We start from the raw sequence: 13,808 nt of genomic DNA on the forward strand, positions 1-13,808 counted from the left end.
GCCCGGGTGCCAAAATCTGCAGTCTTTGGCGAAGCCCTTAGTCTTCCCAGTACAGTTCCCGGGGAGCGGCACAGGACGGGGCTGCCTGGGAGGCGCCCACCTTGGCTCTGGGGAGAGTGAGTTTGGATGGGGCAGAGTAGGAAGCGCATACAGGTATGAACGTAAATGCACTTCGCAGCCCTGTTGAGTCGCGCGCTGACAGGCTGACTGGGTGGTGAGAGGCAGGTGGCGTCTTCTCTTCTCCGTTCGCCCCTGAAAAGGAGGCAGCTGCATCAGGGTCTCTGTAATGTGCCTCCATGCTCGAGGACCTGCAGGTCTGAGCATTTACTGGGTGACTGCTCCGTGCCCAGCTTACTTCCAGGCATTGCTGCCAGGTTCCTGCCAGAAGGGATTTGTGTCTCATTGACCCATCTGTAAATATGGGCTTATGCTGGAGTTTGCTCCGTTGCCAATTTAAGCACATTTAGTAATCCGGTTACCTTAATCCAGCTACGCTTAATAAAACTTCATTAAAAGAATAAATGAATGAACACACCAAACCTGGTCGGTGACTTTAGATTTGGGCATGGATTCTTGTTAGATGCGGCTCTGTGGGGGTGAATTTGGGCCAGATCAGGCTCTGGATGAGTAGATATGAACTCCGACGGAGAGACCTCAGAGGTCTCCAGGCTGGAGGAAGGTTATCGGGTTGGATGTGGCCCTCTGGTTGTAATTCCATCTTCAGGAGACCCTCAGGTTTGGGTCCTGGTGTGGGTGCCCCAAAGATCAACCCAAAGGACTGAGCCGTGGCCCAGCCCCGGTCAGCTTAGCTCCAGATCCAGGTTATCCTTAGTTCCAGATTCTACCGGTATCCCCTAGCCACCTCTCCCTCCTCCCTTCCCCACCCCGCATCTAGCTGAGCCTGAGAGGCGTTGTCCAAGTCACAAGAACCTATCCCAGACCCTGGACATTTCAGTAGTTCCTTAAGCCTTTATTTGGAGAGGGATGCTTGTGGAGCTGACCACAGCGCCTCTGCTGTGCAGAGGCAGGAGTTCTTAAAGCAGCCTCCCCTGATTTAGGAAGGGAGTGCAGACTCTCCTCTGTCAATGCTAGTTAGGTGTGCCAGAGGCCAAAGCACCGAAGCTTGCTGGAGAAGATACATCGTGCATGGGTGGGGGGTGATCACATGTCTCAGCCACATATGAATGAGGGCAGGCAGGTGAGCAGGACCTAGAAGCTGAGTGGGCATGTAAGACTTAGTAAAAGCAGAAACCTGGACTCTACATCTTGTCCCTTGACCTTCCTTCCACTGCGATATAACCTTGAGGCAGTGGATTTTTCTCGTTGAGCCTGTTTTCTCATCTGTAGAATGGGGCAATCGTGACTACCTGCCCGGGAGATGGTTACTCCTGACCCCAGGTCACCAGCTTCTACTGCTCAGGCCAAATGATGTATTGTCAAAAGTTGTCGGCAGGCTCTGGAACTATCCTGGAATTTGTTAAATGATGGGGTTTAGTCTCAGGTTTTCTTGGGATTTGTCCAATGCCAGGGGCCTGCCAGGTTCTCTTTTCCCATAGATGGCAGGAAAAGAGAACCGCTTGGAAGGGTGGAGAGGATGGACAGGGTTTGGGCCCATTCCTACCTCCCTGGAGGTGGGGTGGGGAGATGTGTGTGTTTATGTGCAGCTGTTGTTGCCTCTCCATGGCTAGAGTCCGGGGGCAGCTGTGGGCTGGACTGGGGTTTTACGGAGGGCAAGAGGGCCCAACAGCCCCCCCCCCAAATACTTTATTTTGTGGTCCTTGAGCCCGGGAGGCCTGATGTAAAAATGGCCCTGCCACTCTGGAACAGACCTGAAGCCTTGCAGTGGGCTGGGTCCAGGGGGCTGGGGCAGGGCTATGGGAAAAGAGGCAAGGAGAGCATCGGGTAGCAGAAGGCACCACAGCCCCCCCCCCCAGCACTTTGCCCCTGCCCCCTGGCTCCAGTGCTATTTGAAGTGGGACAGGAAGTGGGCAACCGGGTAGTGGGGCCCGTCGATGCCCAGGCCCTGGCAGAGACCCAGCAAGCGGAGGCGGGCCTCGGCCAGGCTGGACCCAGCACAGGCCACACTACAGTAAGGCTCCTCGTACTCACTAGGCACCAGGGCCTCCTCTGAAGACAGAAACAGATTGAAGCGCAGCAGGCCCCGGTCATGAAGAGCCTGCAGGGCCTCCTGGCTGGCAGTGGAATTCAGCACCTGCAGGTGCTGGGACACCAGGCACATGACACCTACCAGGTGGCCACGAGCCCGTGGGTGGGCGGGCAAGGCAGGCCGCAGGCCACAGGCCACCATAGCCGCAGCAAGCAACAGGTCCACACCGTAGAGCTCCAGGATCCAGTCCCGCAGGTAGAAGCCACCCATGCGGGGATTGATCTCAATGAGCCGTGGCCCAGCCCTGGTCAGCTTGAGCTCCACATTGAAGACCCCATCCAGCAGCCCGCAGCCCAGGCAGCAGCGGAAGGCTGCCTGCACCAGCTGCGCCTCCTGCTCCGGTGCCAGCCCCGTAGGCATGCAGGCTGCTGTCTCAGTGAAGCCAGGCAGACGCGTGGGGCCATTGTCGGAGACAAAGGCAGCCAGCAGTCGCCCGCCAAACAACACCAGGTCCACATCGTGCTCGGTGCCCTCAATGAACTCCATGAGGAGCATGGCATTGCCCCAGCCCAGCCCGATGCCGGGGTGGTCAGCTTCACCCTGCAGGTCTCGGGCAATCCGGGAAAAGTGCTCATGGCACTGTGGCGCATCCTCCACCAGCCGCACGCCCACCGCCCCTGCGCCAAACTCCAGCTTCATAACACCGGGCAGGGGCACCTGGTGGACAGCCCTCTCCACGTCAGCCTCACTCTCCAGTGGGCAGCAAGGCACAGCATGGAGGGAGGGCGAGGGCCAGGGGGGGCCTTGGCGGCACAACAGGTGCAGCTGGGTATGGCTCTTCTGCTTGGCCAGGCGCATGGCGGCTGGGGAGCTGCAGGGCAGACCCAGCTCCTGGCAGAGCAAGGCTGTGAGCACCAGGCAGTCGTCCCAGTAGGAGAAGCAGCCATCTAGCTGCAGGCCCCGTGCCCGCACCAGCTCCGCCAGCAGCCGAGCGTTGTCCTCATCCCTGCGGTGCTCTGTCACATCAAAGTGGATGAAGGTCTGCACCAGCTGGGATGCAAAGTGGTTGGGGTCTGACTCCACCAGGTGCAGCTGCAGCAACCACAGAAGGGCAACACATCCAGGTCAGCCCGTGCTGGCCGCTGGGGACCTAGGACGGGGCCTAGAAGGTGGTCTTGGCCCTCAGAAGTTCACCAACACTAGGTGCTGAAAGCAATATTTGTTGATGACTGAATACATGAGAGGGGCAGAAGTGGGACACCTAACCCAGCCTGGAGGGGAGGGAAGGCATCCTAGAAGAGGAGGCAATGCTTAAGCTAGAAGCTGAATAAGAGCCAGCCAGGGGAGAGATGGCTGCAGGAGGCAGAGGGCAGAGTGGAGGGGTGAGGCAGGCGGGTGGGCTCATTCTCAAAGGCACCCTCACTTTGCCTTTGGCCTCTGGCCAGGGCCAAAGCATTGGGGCTGGGGGCAGGTGGTCTGGTTTCTGAGCATCATTGACCCAGTGTGTTCACACTGGGAGGTGCCCACAGAGGAATCCAGTGGGGGCCCACACCCCCAAAGCTCACTGCCGGCTGGGGGAACACAGATACAAAGCAGTTGGTACCGAGGGCAGAGGCAGCCCCTGAAAGTGGTAGGGAAGGTGGCTGTCTGCACTGTGAATACTTGGCAGCGTGAGGAATGAAGAGACATTCCAGGTGGAGAATACAGTGTGCAAGGCAGGGAGTGAAGAGACATAGGAATGGCTGGAGGGGAGGGTTGCCAAGGCGTGTTGTACTGTGGGAGAGGGGAGAGGAGGCCACTGTGGTAGATTGGGACCAGGAAGAGCCTAGATATCTGGCATCTGTTTTCTTACTGTTCAATGGGGATAAGAATGTCTACTGTGCTTGCGTGGCTCCAGATTCTGCAATGTGAGCTCACTGCTGTGAACTTGATTCAGGATCTGCAAGCTGCTCCCCAGCACCCTCCCCATGCCCTCAGGAATTCAACCTCAAAGGAAGGACCTGCCCTTTCTGCAGGATTAGGCGGGCATTCAAAGCTCTGGTCTGCCACTAACCCTGAACGCCGCTCCCGCGCCTCCGGCCCGTCTACCCTGGGCTTCTCTTACACCTGGCGGGGACAGAACTGAGCGAGAGGCCGGAGTTAAGACTTGCAACATGGGCCAGGCGGCGGGCCCCGTCCCTACTGCTGGGATCTAGTGCCTCCAGGGAGACCTCCCGGCGAAGGCCCCGCCCCAGTGGTACTGGCCCCGCCCCAAAGCCCACCCACCCCTGCACCCGGGCCCCGCCTCCGCCTCAGGCCTGGGCTTTGAGCCCGGCCCCGCCCACCTTGAGCCCGTAGTCGCGCGCCGCCTCCCACACGAACTTCTTGCTGAAGCCGCCCCCGCCGATCACCAGCAGCTGCTTTCCCTCCATGAGGCAGCGCGCGGAACGCCGCAGCATGGTTTCCACGAGCGGCGCGGCTGCCGCCGCCTCCTCGGCCACCGGCCCCGAGCGCGGGGAGGCCCAGAGCCCCTCGAGCGCGCCGCACGCCTCCAGGCACAGGCCTCCGTTCAGCTCCAGCGCCACGGGGGTCAGCGCGCCACCCGCCACTGTCAGCGCGAAGTCCACGCCTGGGCCGGGGGTCGTGGGGGGAGGGGCGCGGGCTCAGCGCGGGCCGCCCTCGGGCCTTGCCCCCCGGCCCCCAGCCTCCAGCCCGAGCCGCCCGCACTCACCGAGGAAGTCAGTGCAGGCCTGGCGCCCGCCGCGCTGCTCAACGCTCAGCTCGGCCTCCAGAGCAAGCACAGCGGCTAGCGCAGCCTCGGCCGCCGCCTTCACGCTCCGCCGCACGCCCGCCACCTGCGCCGCCTCGCCCAGACCGCACTGGGCCAGCGCCACCTCCAGTGTCCGCGGCAAAGAGCTCTGGTGCCGCAAAGGATGGTCCCCACGGCCCACGGCGCATACCACCTGGGCAAGGTGCAGCTCAGGGGCCTGGCCCAGCAGGAGCCCTCCCTCACTACTAACCTGCCACCAGCGCTCATGCACAGCTCCAGACCCCTCTGGACGTTCAAGAAGCCTCTTCTCCAATGTGATTTACACTGCACAAACCACGTCCCCTGCCCATCTGGTCCCTAGATCCCTGGGGGATTCCACCTAGGCTTCCAGGCCTGGCTAGCGCCTCAGCTCCCAGAGGGCTCCAGGCACACTTGCTCGTAGCTCCGGCAGCCCTTGGGACCTGTGCCACCCCGGTGTGGAGCTCCCTGAGTGCTGAGTTGAGTCTCCCCCCTCAGCTCCGCCCAGAGCTGTGCGCTCACGAGTGTCCCCAAGCCTCTCCGAGCTCCCCAGCTTGGAGGCCCCTCCTAAAAGGCTCCAGGCCCTGGAGGTTTATCAGGGACCCTGGGTCAGTCTCTTGTGTGGGCAAGAGCTCCCTGGGAAGAAGATTCCACACCAGGCCCTAGGCCCCAGGGCTCCTGAGAGAGGTGGGGGGGGGGGGGAAGGAAAGGTTGGAGGGGAGGGAAAAGTGTCCGGCCCAGGAGTCCTCCCAGAGGCAGCTAAGATTCCCCCTCAAGACTCCTCCCTCTGCCTAGGGATGCGCATCATCCCCATGGCACTGGACTGGGGTAAGGCATCAGGGGCATGACCTGAACCTGGGCCATGCTCACCTTGCTCAACAGGGGCCTGTCACCCTGTGTCCGACACACCACAGCACAGATCCGCACAGCCAGCTCCGGGCCAGGTTGGGGACTGCCTGGGGGAAGGCAGTGAGGCCTGAGCCCAGCACAGAGCTGCCAGGAGGCCAAGCCAAACTCCCATCCCTGGCCGGCCCGGATGGCTCTCACCTGGGAAGGACAGCCGGGCAGGTGGGCACACGGCCTCCACAAGGACACTCTCCTCCTCCTCCAGTTTCTCCAGCAATGCTAGCACTGTGTTCGCCACTGTGCCCACCTCTGCTCGTGGGTGCAGACGCAATACCTGCCGCCCCCGCCAGCGCCAGCTGCTGAGCTTGATGGCCACCTGCAACAGGAAGAGGAAGGGGACCTCCTCACCACCCCATGTACCTGCAGGATGGGATGTCATACCATTGGAGCAATGAGTAACCAGGTAAGAAGGCAGGGGGTTGCCACAGAGGGATGGGGCCGCAGCGGGGCTTGGTAACCATCCATGGATGCCATCTTCGGGCGGGCACCTGCACCGACCTCAGGGGCAGGAGCCTGTTACCTTCAGGACATCACCCAGGGCCTCAGAGTGCAGAAAGGCCCCAACTTCGTCCTTCACCAGTGTCTCCTGGCCCTCTTTGCCACTCAACTCCACCAGCCTCAGTCCCGGGCTGGCATCCCTTCCCTGCAGCAGCGCTGGCAGCTTGTAGGTGAAAGCCAGGGTAGCTGGCACAGCCACACCACCCTGCTGGGCCAGCAATCGCCTTGTCAGCAGCCGGTCCTCCAGTAGCCGGGCCAGCTCTGCTGAGGCTCCTGTGGGGCAGGTGAGGTCGCGGGCAAGTTCAGCTGCCTCCCGACCCTGGCCAGGCCCCAGTCCCAGGCCCGCCAGGAAGTAGGTGACACGGCGTGGAGGGACAAAGTCATCCAGGAATGTCAGTCCCCCTGGGTGGAAGCTCACTGCTTTAGAGACCAGCAGGGCGGCCTCGCCTGGCTGCCCTGGTGCTGGCACCTTCGTCAGCCAAGCAGGGGACAGGCAAAGAAGCATGTTTCCTGTGGGCAGAGGGGGGAGGGTTGCCGGCCAGGATAGGCTTCCTGCCCCATGCCCTCCACCTCCAGCCCAGGCCCCTGGGTAGTGGGGTGCAGCTGCTCCCTAAACCCATCCCCACTTAGAGCATGGCAACTGGTCAAGTGGAATGCAAGCAGTTGCCAGGGTTGGCGGGTATTTTGGGATATGGCTGGGCCAGGGCAGGGCTGCCCTTTCTGTAGGAGGGGGTGGAGGAACTTGGGCTCACACTCACCCGGACTCTGGACCCCACCCTCCAGCAGCACGGACAGAAAGGTGCTGGGGGATCCCAGAATGCACAAGGTCACCTCTGCCCCAGGGCAGCCTTGGGGGAAGAGAACATCACCAAACTCAGGAGGGGCTCCCCTGTCTGTGTTTCTGCCCACCTTTCCTGACCCCCATGGCCCTTCCAGGTCTGGATGAGAAGAGTAAAGGGGACAGAGGGGAAGCTGCTGCCCATCCCCACCCTATGAGGCGGACTTCATTCTCTGCAGCTGGTCCAGAAGGCACTGGAAGCTGGATGACCAGAGACCTGGGTTCTAGCTTGAGCTCTGCCACTGACTTTCTGGGGGACCCTTGGCCCCTTTACAGTGGGAGGAATCTCTGTGCCTCAGTTTTCCAGTCTGTACAATGGAACCAGGGCTGTGATTTTTTTTTTTAATTCTTTTTTTCATGTATGTTAGCTGTGAATTCTCCATCCACACACTCTTTAGTAGCCACCTGATTATGTAAAACAGTTAAAGCAAAGGAGGGATCTTGGGTCCCCACTGCTGCCTGCGTCTACAGCAGCTCCTGAGATACTTCTATGGAAGCTTTGGCTCCACAGAACGAGGGTTGAGAATCCCAGGGCTGGATCTTATGGGGGTGGAGGGAAGCCTTGCTCTCTAACTTGACTGGTGCCAGGGGCCCTTGGAAACAATGCCTGCCTGCCCAAAGCTGACTGGCTTGTCTCCCGGGCTTCAGACCTAGGCAGAGCCTGGGGGAAGGGGCCAACCTTGACAGGGATGGGAAGCAGACTGAGCTGCGGGGGTGAGGGGGACCCGCTCCCCCCAGGGGGTCCCCTCCGTGGAGCCCTCAGGCACCTGTGCGGGGCACCTGGCTGCGGTCCTGGGTCTCCGGAAGTCCAGCTTGCTGCAGACAGCTCTGCAGGAGGCTGTAGTAGTAGACAGTCCAGGCCCGGGCCTCTGCCCCTTCGGGGGAGCCCTTGCAATCCAGTCCCACATCCTGGCTCCAGGAGCCAGGGAAGTAGCCTGGGGGCGGCAGGCCAGAGCCTTCTACCCTTGGGCCCTCCTCTTCCTCCAGGTCCTTGGAGCCCAGGGGGCAGTCCCACTCGAGACCCAGCGGATCCAGGGAGAGCTGGGGGTGGGTGAGCAGAGTGGTGGGTGTTGGGCAGGATGGGAAAGTGGCACATTCAGTCACCCAAGGGTATAAGCCCCCACTCTGCTAACCTTGGGTTAAGTTCAGGGAAGACAGGAGAGGACGAGGTTGGATTGGGGAGCGAAGATCGGGAACACATAAGTGGGAGTGCTTTGTAAACCGTATGTCCAGTGCCCCGGGGGTGGAGGCAGAAAGCTGTGTGCTGCTGGCTGGACCACTGCCGCCCCCCTCTGTGCTAGGGTCTGTCCTAGCTTGGTTTACAGGGGCAGGGGTTTTTGTCTGTTTTGTTCTTTGAGGCAGCCCTGGCACCTAAAACAATGCCTGGCACTCTGTAGCTGCTCTGTGAATGTTTGTTGACAGAAGAATAAATGAATGAATGTCACTCGGGCTGCTGCTCATTTCTCTCTGGCCTCGGTGACCCATCTATCACTATGGAGCTCTGCTGCGACCTGAATATGTAGGTGAATCTGTTTCCTGTCATCCCCAGGTCGGCCTCGAAGACCTACTGTGTGGCCAGGCCCGTACTAGGCAGTGGTAGGGGAAAAGCTGATGCCCTTCTTTTCAGATGTCCTGAGTCCCAGCAATGCTTTCTTTGGATGAAATCTTATACCCCTGCTCCTCTCTGAGGCTGGCTGACTCCCACATGGGGCTGTTTAGAGGCTCAGTATGAACACAGGTGGACCTGTCCTCTGGGGGGCAGGTTGGGCCACCTTGGACACATTGTGAGGTTTCTTTGGGCCTTATGGGTGCCGGGTACTTGTCTGTCGCACCCAAGGGTGGGAGGCTTGGACCAAGAGAATCACCTCGGTCACTGGGGGATGGTATGCTGTACGCTGCCGGAAGGGCAGAGGTCTGAGCCTCAGACTGGGCTTAAATCTCGGCTTGTCAGTGCCAAGCTCTGAGCCTCGGTGGCTGACCTTAGAAGGCCAGTTCCCTGAGAGCCCAGACTGTGTTCACTGCCGTGACCCCAAACCTAGAATGGTGCTGGCTGCATAGTAGGTGCTCCATAAATGTTGCAGCATGAATGAATGCCAAAGGAGACCAGCAGTGCTCACCTCCCAGGGCTGATGAGGAGAGACGGGTGCCTGGCACATAGTAGCTGCTTGTCCCATGGCACAGAGCAGGGAGCTGGGGTGGGGGGGCATGTGCAGCTGGCTATGGGTCTGAGCTGTGTGCACAGGGCAGCCCCCAGAGTTAGGCTCTGGGTGCCAGACACTGCCCTCTGGGCCCTCTCCTGGTGGGGGACTTGGGCATTTTGGGGGAGGGACCAGAGGAGACTCACCATCTTACAGGTGGAGAGACTGAAAGCCTGATGGCAGAGACAGAGAGAGAAAGAAAAGAGGGAGTCAGGGCAGCGGGGTCACTACCTCACTGCCCAGCCCCAGAGACTTTGGGGGCGGAGAGATGGCCACCACAGGCCTCTCTCTTGTTCCTGCCAGGAAGTGTGGAAGGCTGCCCCACCCCATCCCATGGAGGCCAGAGGGATTTCTGCCCCAACCCGTGGAACCTGCACCGAGAGCTCACCAGTCACTCAGGAATGTGTAAGCTCCAGCCCCGCAGCTCTGGGGGTCCCGGTACTCAGCCTTTCCAGCGGGGGGCGTGCTGGGTACCCGCGTGGGTATGTGGGGGGAGGTAGTGTCGCAGGTCCCTCTGGGGGGCGAGGGCATTCAAGGTCCCTGTGCCAGCAGCCTCTGGCCCTGCAGCCCCCCTCCCTGGCTCTCCCCGGGGCGCGGGCAGGAGCCGGGGTACCTGGCGGGCGGCAGAGGCTCGGCGGGGCTCGGCAGGCGGCACGGACCGGGTGGGAACTCGGCGACGGCAGCGACACAGCGTTGGGCTGAGGCAGCGCTGCTTTATATAGAAGCGCCAGGGACATGCCCAGTGCCTGGACGGCAGCGTGGGCCCAGGGGACCCGCCCCGCCCCTCCCGCGGAAACCCGCCACCCGGCAGGAGATCTGCAGTCCTGGGGTTGGACCGGCAAGAAGCAGGGCACCCGGAAGGCCAGGGAGAGACAGAGGGGCAGACGGAATCCTCGGAGACACAGACCAAATCAGGACCAGGTACCCATGGACAGGGATCACCAGAGAGGATTGTTGTAAAGAAAGATGAGGACAGGGACAGAGAGAGAGAATGTCCCATAGTGGAAGAAAGGAAAAGAAGAGAGAGGATGGGGGAGGGGAGAGCAGAGCTGACAGAGACTGGTACTACAACCCGCCCTTGGGTAGGGCGGTGGCCAGGAGAGCCCAGGGGCACACAGTCCGGAGCCCCGCCCTTGGATGGCTGTCCTGAGCTGCCCAGCACACCGGCCAGCAGCTGTCCCAGCCATGAGCACTCAGCTGCCCTATGGCAGAATCTCCTGGAAAGGCTCTCTTAGGCTGGGGTCTCTGGATCTGCGTGGGGTCCCCTCCTCACCTTTCCTGGCCCCCATCAGAGTAGTGACCACTCAGAGACATTCCCCCACAGGGATGTCCCAGTTCCCTGGGACACCCTCTGCCCTACATGTCCAAGAGGAAAGGGGGTGACTTTCCAGGCTGGCAGGTTCCAGTGGGTCTGAGCAGGGAAGAGGGCCGTCTACAGGGTCTGCCCGTCAACACCCAGGGCAGCTGGACCCGTGTCTCCCCAAGACACACATGCTTACACCCAAGTGCACCCACAGAAGCACACCCCAAGAGATCCTTATCACAGGCACGAATTCACCCCAAGAACTCACACCCTCTGCTCAAGTATGTGTCATACCAGGTGGGTTCCAATCCTCTCTCCAGGGTGGGACCTGAGCACCGCCCCTTTCTGGTCTGAATCTCGCTTTCCTCCCACCAAAAATAGGGCTATTTCCCATGTCACAGGGCTTTGAGGATTCCCACATGCCAGTGCCCAGCAAATGAAGGCTATTCTTGCAATTCCTCCACCTCACGCCCCCAAACTCAGACCCTCTCCTGGCTGTCCTCAAGAACCTCCTGGGCTGGGGAGAGTACTGAGGGGCCCGTGGCACTTGGGACAAGAGTGGCAGTTTTGGGTCCTTTCTGCAACTGTTTCCAGAGCAGCCTGCGAGGACCCACCCCTGTCTACCAACTTGGAAGGGAGAAGTGACTTAGCCAGGTTCCTGCAGCCCGGCTCACATTTTCCACACAGCTTTCCGGGACTGGCTGCTCCGGGCTCTCCTGGCTCCAGGTCCACAGACCCAGGCTCCTGGAATGAGGTGCTGCCACCCTACAAAGTCCAGTCTCTTGCAGTATGGGTAGCTTGAGCTCTACTGATCCCACCGGTGGGAGCAGGGGAGGGGCACAGAAGTCATCAAAGAGCACGAGCTTTGTCACTTACCAAGTATTAAAAACCAAAATTCAACTGAGTAAATTTTAAAGATTTCATGGGCTTTATTCAACAATTCATAAATTGCAGCATGCAATCTCGCCGATAGAAAGGAGCCCGGAGCAGCTGTGCAAAATCAAAGACTTTCTGGGCAGAAGGGAGTGGGAGCAAGGAAGTTTACTAGGCAAAAAACCAGGTTGGTTACTGCAAAGTCACTTTCCTTTAGGGGATGGCAGGGGTCTAACCAGTGCTGACCAGGCGACTGCTGGTTGGCTGGTTTAAGATGCCATGGGAGAGCTGAAGCGGTAATGAAGTCGGTTTGGTGGCGTGGGGTTTAGCACAAGCGACTCCACTTGGGGACTGTTGTCTTGTTTTTGGTCTTGTTTGTAACAAGCTACGAAGCCTCTGCGGACTCGTCTTTCTCATCCTCAAATGGGGATTAGAATGTACACTTTAGCCTAAGCTTGGCTGGGCGAGGGCTGCCTGGAGGCAGGTAAGCACTCAGGATCAGTGTCAGCACTGACCTTGTCCCAGGCACTGGGGGGAGGGCATTATGTGCTGTATCTCACTTAACGCTGTGAGTAGCAGTTACGATTCTCTGCCTTTTACAGAGGAGGAAAAGTGAGGCTCAGAGAGGTGGTGTGACTGGCCCAAGGTCACACAGCCGTGAGCAGTGGAGCTGGGCTCTTCCCTCTGCCAGAGTGCACGCATACATGCACAGAGACCAGTGAGGTTCTGTGCCCACTCCCAGATTGCCCTAGCTCGGCACTGAGTGTGATGGTGTTTGTCTTGTGGGTGCAGGGAGGAAAACCAGGGTAAGGTAACTGCAGTTTGGATGCAGGGCTCTGGGACCCGGGGCAAGCAGGCTGACAGGGTAGCTCTGCTCTGTCTGCTGGAGCGCCTGGAGACCATCAGAGGCTGGGCTGCTGCCAAGCTTGACTGAACAATAATCATAATAATGAGGCGGATAGAGCCCTCTTGGGACTGGGTGGGGGCAATTATTATCGCATTACGTGTAAGAGAAAACCGAAGCTCAGAGAAAAGTGAGAGGGTCTTTCCCATGCAGAGACCTCGCAGGCCGTCCAAATCTGACCTCTAAGAGCCTGGGACTGTGGGGATCGGGGCACCCTCTGGGGTAGGTAGCAGTGCAGATGGAGACCATGGGCTCTGCCCACCACCAACGCAGGATCCACTGCCCTTCCACTTCTTTACTTGCCCTCCCTCCCACGCCTGTCTCCTGGGCTGACCCAGGCCAACGGATATCACTGAGTGCCATCCCAGCTTCAGTCCCCACAGGCTGAGTGCTATCAGGTGCATGGCTTTCCTTCTCTGAGCCCTTTTCCAGACAGGTTTGTAGTGAGCTGGGTGTGCCAGCTTCACTGAGTATGGTTGTACAGGTTGCTCACTGCACAAAGGTACCCAGGTGAGTGGTTACTTCCCTTCTGCCAGGCAGGGCTGCATGTGCCTAGAGGAGAGGCATCTTTTCCTGACTAGCGCGCAGGCGCTGTAGGGGCTAGCACAGCCCTGTGGGGTGGGGATAGCATGTGTAGAAAAGCATTCTCCCGAGAAGGGAGCTGGTCCTCTTCTAGTCTGCCCCCTCGGCTCAGGCTCCCCATGAAGATGGTTGATAAGGACACCTGCCCAGAAAATGCTTCCGAGTAAAAAAGGTGGCGTCTCAGCCCCAGCTGGAGGGGCCCTGCTGGAGACCGCCTCCCGCTTAGGTGTATATCCAGGGGGACCCACTGCCACTGTGGCCCTCTCCCAGCCTCATGCTGGCTGCCCCACCTAGGCCAAGGCTGTTCCTTTCCTGTCCCCCTACTCTCCCAGAAGAGCTGAGCCCATGGAGAGCAGGAGGTTTGGGGGCGGAACTCCAGGGGCAAGTCCCCCCACCCTGACTGCTGCAGTGCCTGAGATTCCACTCGCTACCCCGCTCTGAGGCCCACGCATGATCTAGAAGGCCCAGAGATCTGCTGCCCAGCCACTCTGCCCCCTTGGACTGGGTACTGGGCCGCCCCACTTCCCCAGCCTCCTTTCCGCCTTGCTCTAAAGAGGTCGTCAGTGTCACCTGCAGAGAGAGGGTGTGTGGGGAAGGGTCTGTGACCTGCAGATCAGTGGCGTATTATTCACGCAGCTTCCCCAGGCAGGTGGCAGGGTCGGCTTGGGAAGCTCTCTTAACTCTCATGGCCCAGCTGCTCTGCACAGTCAGAGGGGCTGGGACCCAGGCTGGGGAGAGGATGAGAGCAGGACACAGAGCAGCCCAGGAGGGCAGACTGAGGTGAGCGCCCAGTGGTGAGGGGCAGATTCATAGCTGCCCTTGTGGGGCTAGG

At 59.9% G+C, this 13,808-nt stretch overlaps 1 protein-coding gene across 3 annotated transcripts; it reads right to left on the reverse strand.

The window, feature by feature from the left end:
• Positions 1-955: 955 nt before the first annotated feature.
• Positions 956-10,015, reverse strand: CARNS1 (carnosine synthase 1). 3 transcript variants are annotated; one of them, XM_081064967.1, is made up of 10 exons: positions 9,928-10,015; positions 9,461-9,487; positions 7,884-8,157; positions 7,037-7,126; positions 6,301-6,788; positions 5,922-6,096; positions 5,745-5,830; positions 4,818-5,049; positions 4,432-4,715; positions 956-3,199 (listed from the first exon to the last, which is right to left on the reverse strand). In XM_081064967.1, exons 2-10 carry the CDS (start codon positions 9,461-9,463, stop codon positions 1,964-1,966), a joined length of 2,868 nt encoding a protein of 955 aa, XP_080921093.1. In that variant the 5' UTR covers positions 9,464-9,487; positions 9,928-10,015; the 3' UTR covers positions 956-1,963. The 3 variants fall into 3 exon arrangements, with proteins under 3 accessions (XP_080921093.1, XP_080921091.1, XP_080921092.1); XM_081064965.1 differs by lacking the exon at positions 7,884-8,157 and having other exon boundaries at positions 9,703-9,982; XM_081064966.1 differs by lacking the exon at positions 7,884-8,157 and having other exon boundaries at positions 9,928-9,978.
• Between the last annotated feature and the right edge of the window lie 3,793 nt (positions 10,016-13,808).

This window comes from Rhinolophus hipposideros (assembly GCF_964194185.1).
Source record: "Rhinolophus hipposideros genome assembly, chromosome: 10".
NCBI classification, from domain to species: Eukaryota; Metazoa; Chordata; class Mammalia; order Chiroptera; family Rhinolophidae; genus Rhinolophus; species Rhinolophus hipposideros.

Excerpts from the sequence above, each read along its gene's own strand:
- CARNS1 (XM_081064967.1), bottom strand. Across the intron at positions 5,831-5,921 it reads TGCCCGGCTGTCCTTCCCAG|GCAGTCCCCAACCTGGCCCG; the intron begins GTGAGAGCCATC and ends GCCTTCCCCCAG. Across the intron at positions 5,050-5,744 it reads ACAGGCCCCTGTTGAGCAAG|GTGGTATGCGCCGTGGGCCG; the intron begins GTGAGCATGGCC and ends CACCTTGCCCAG.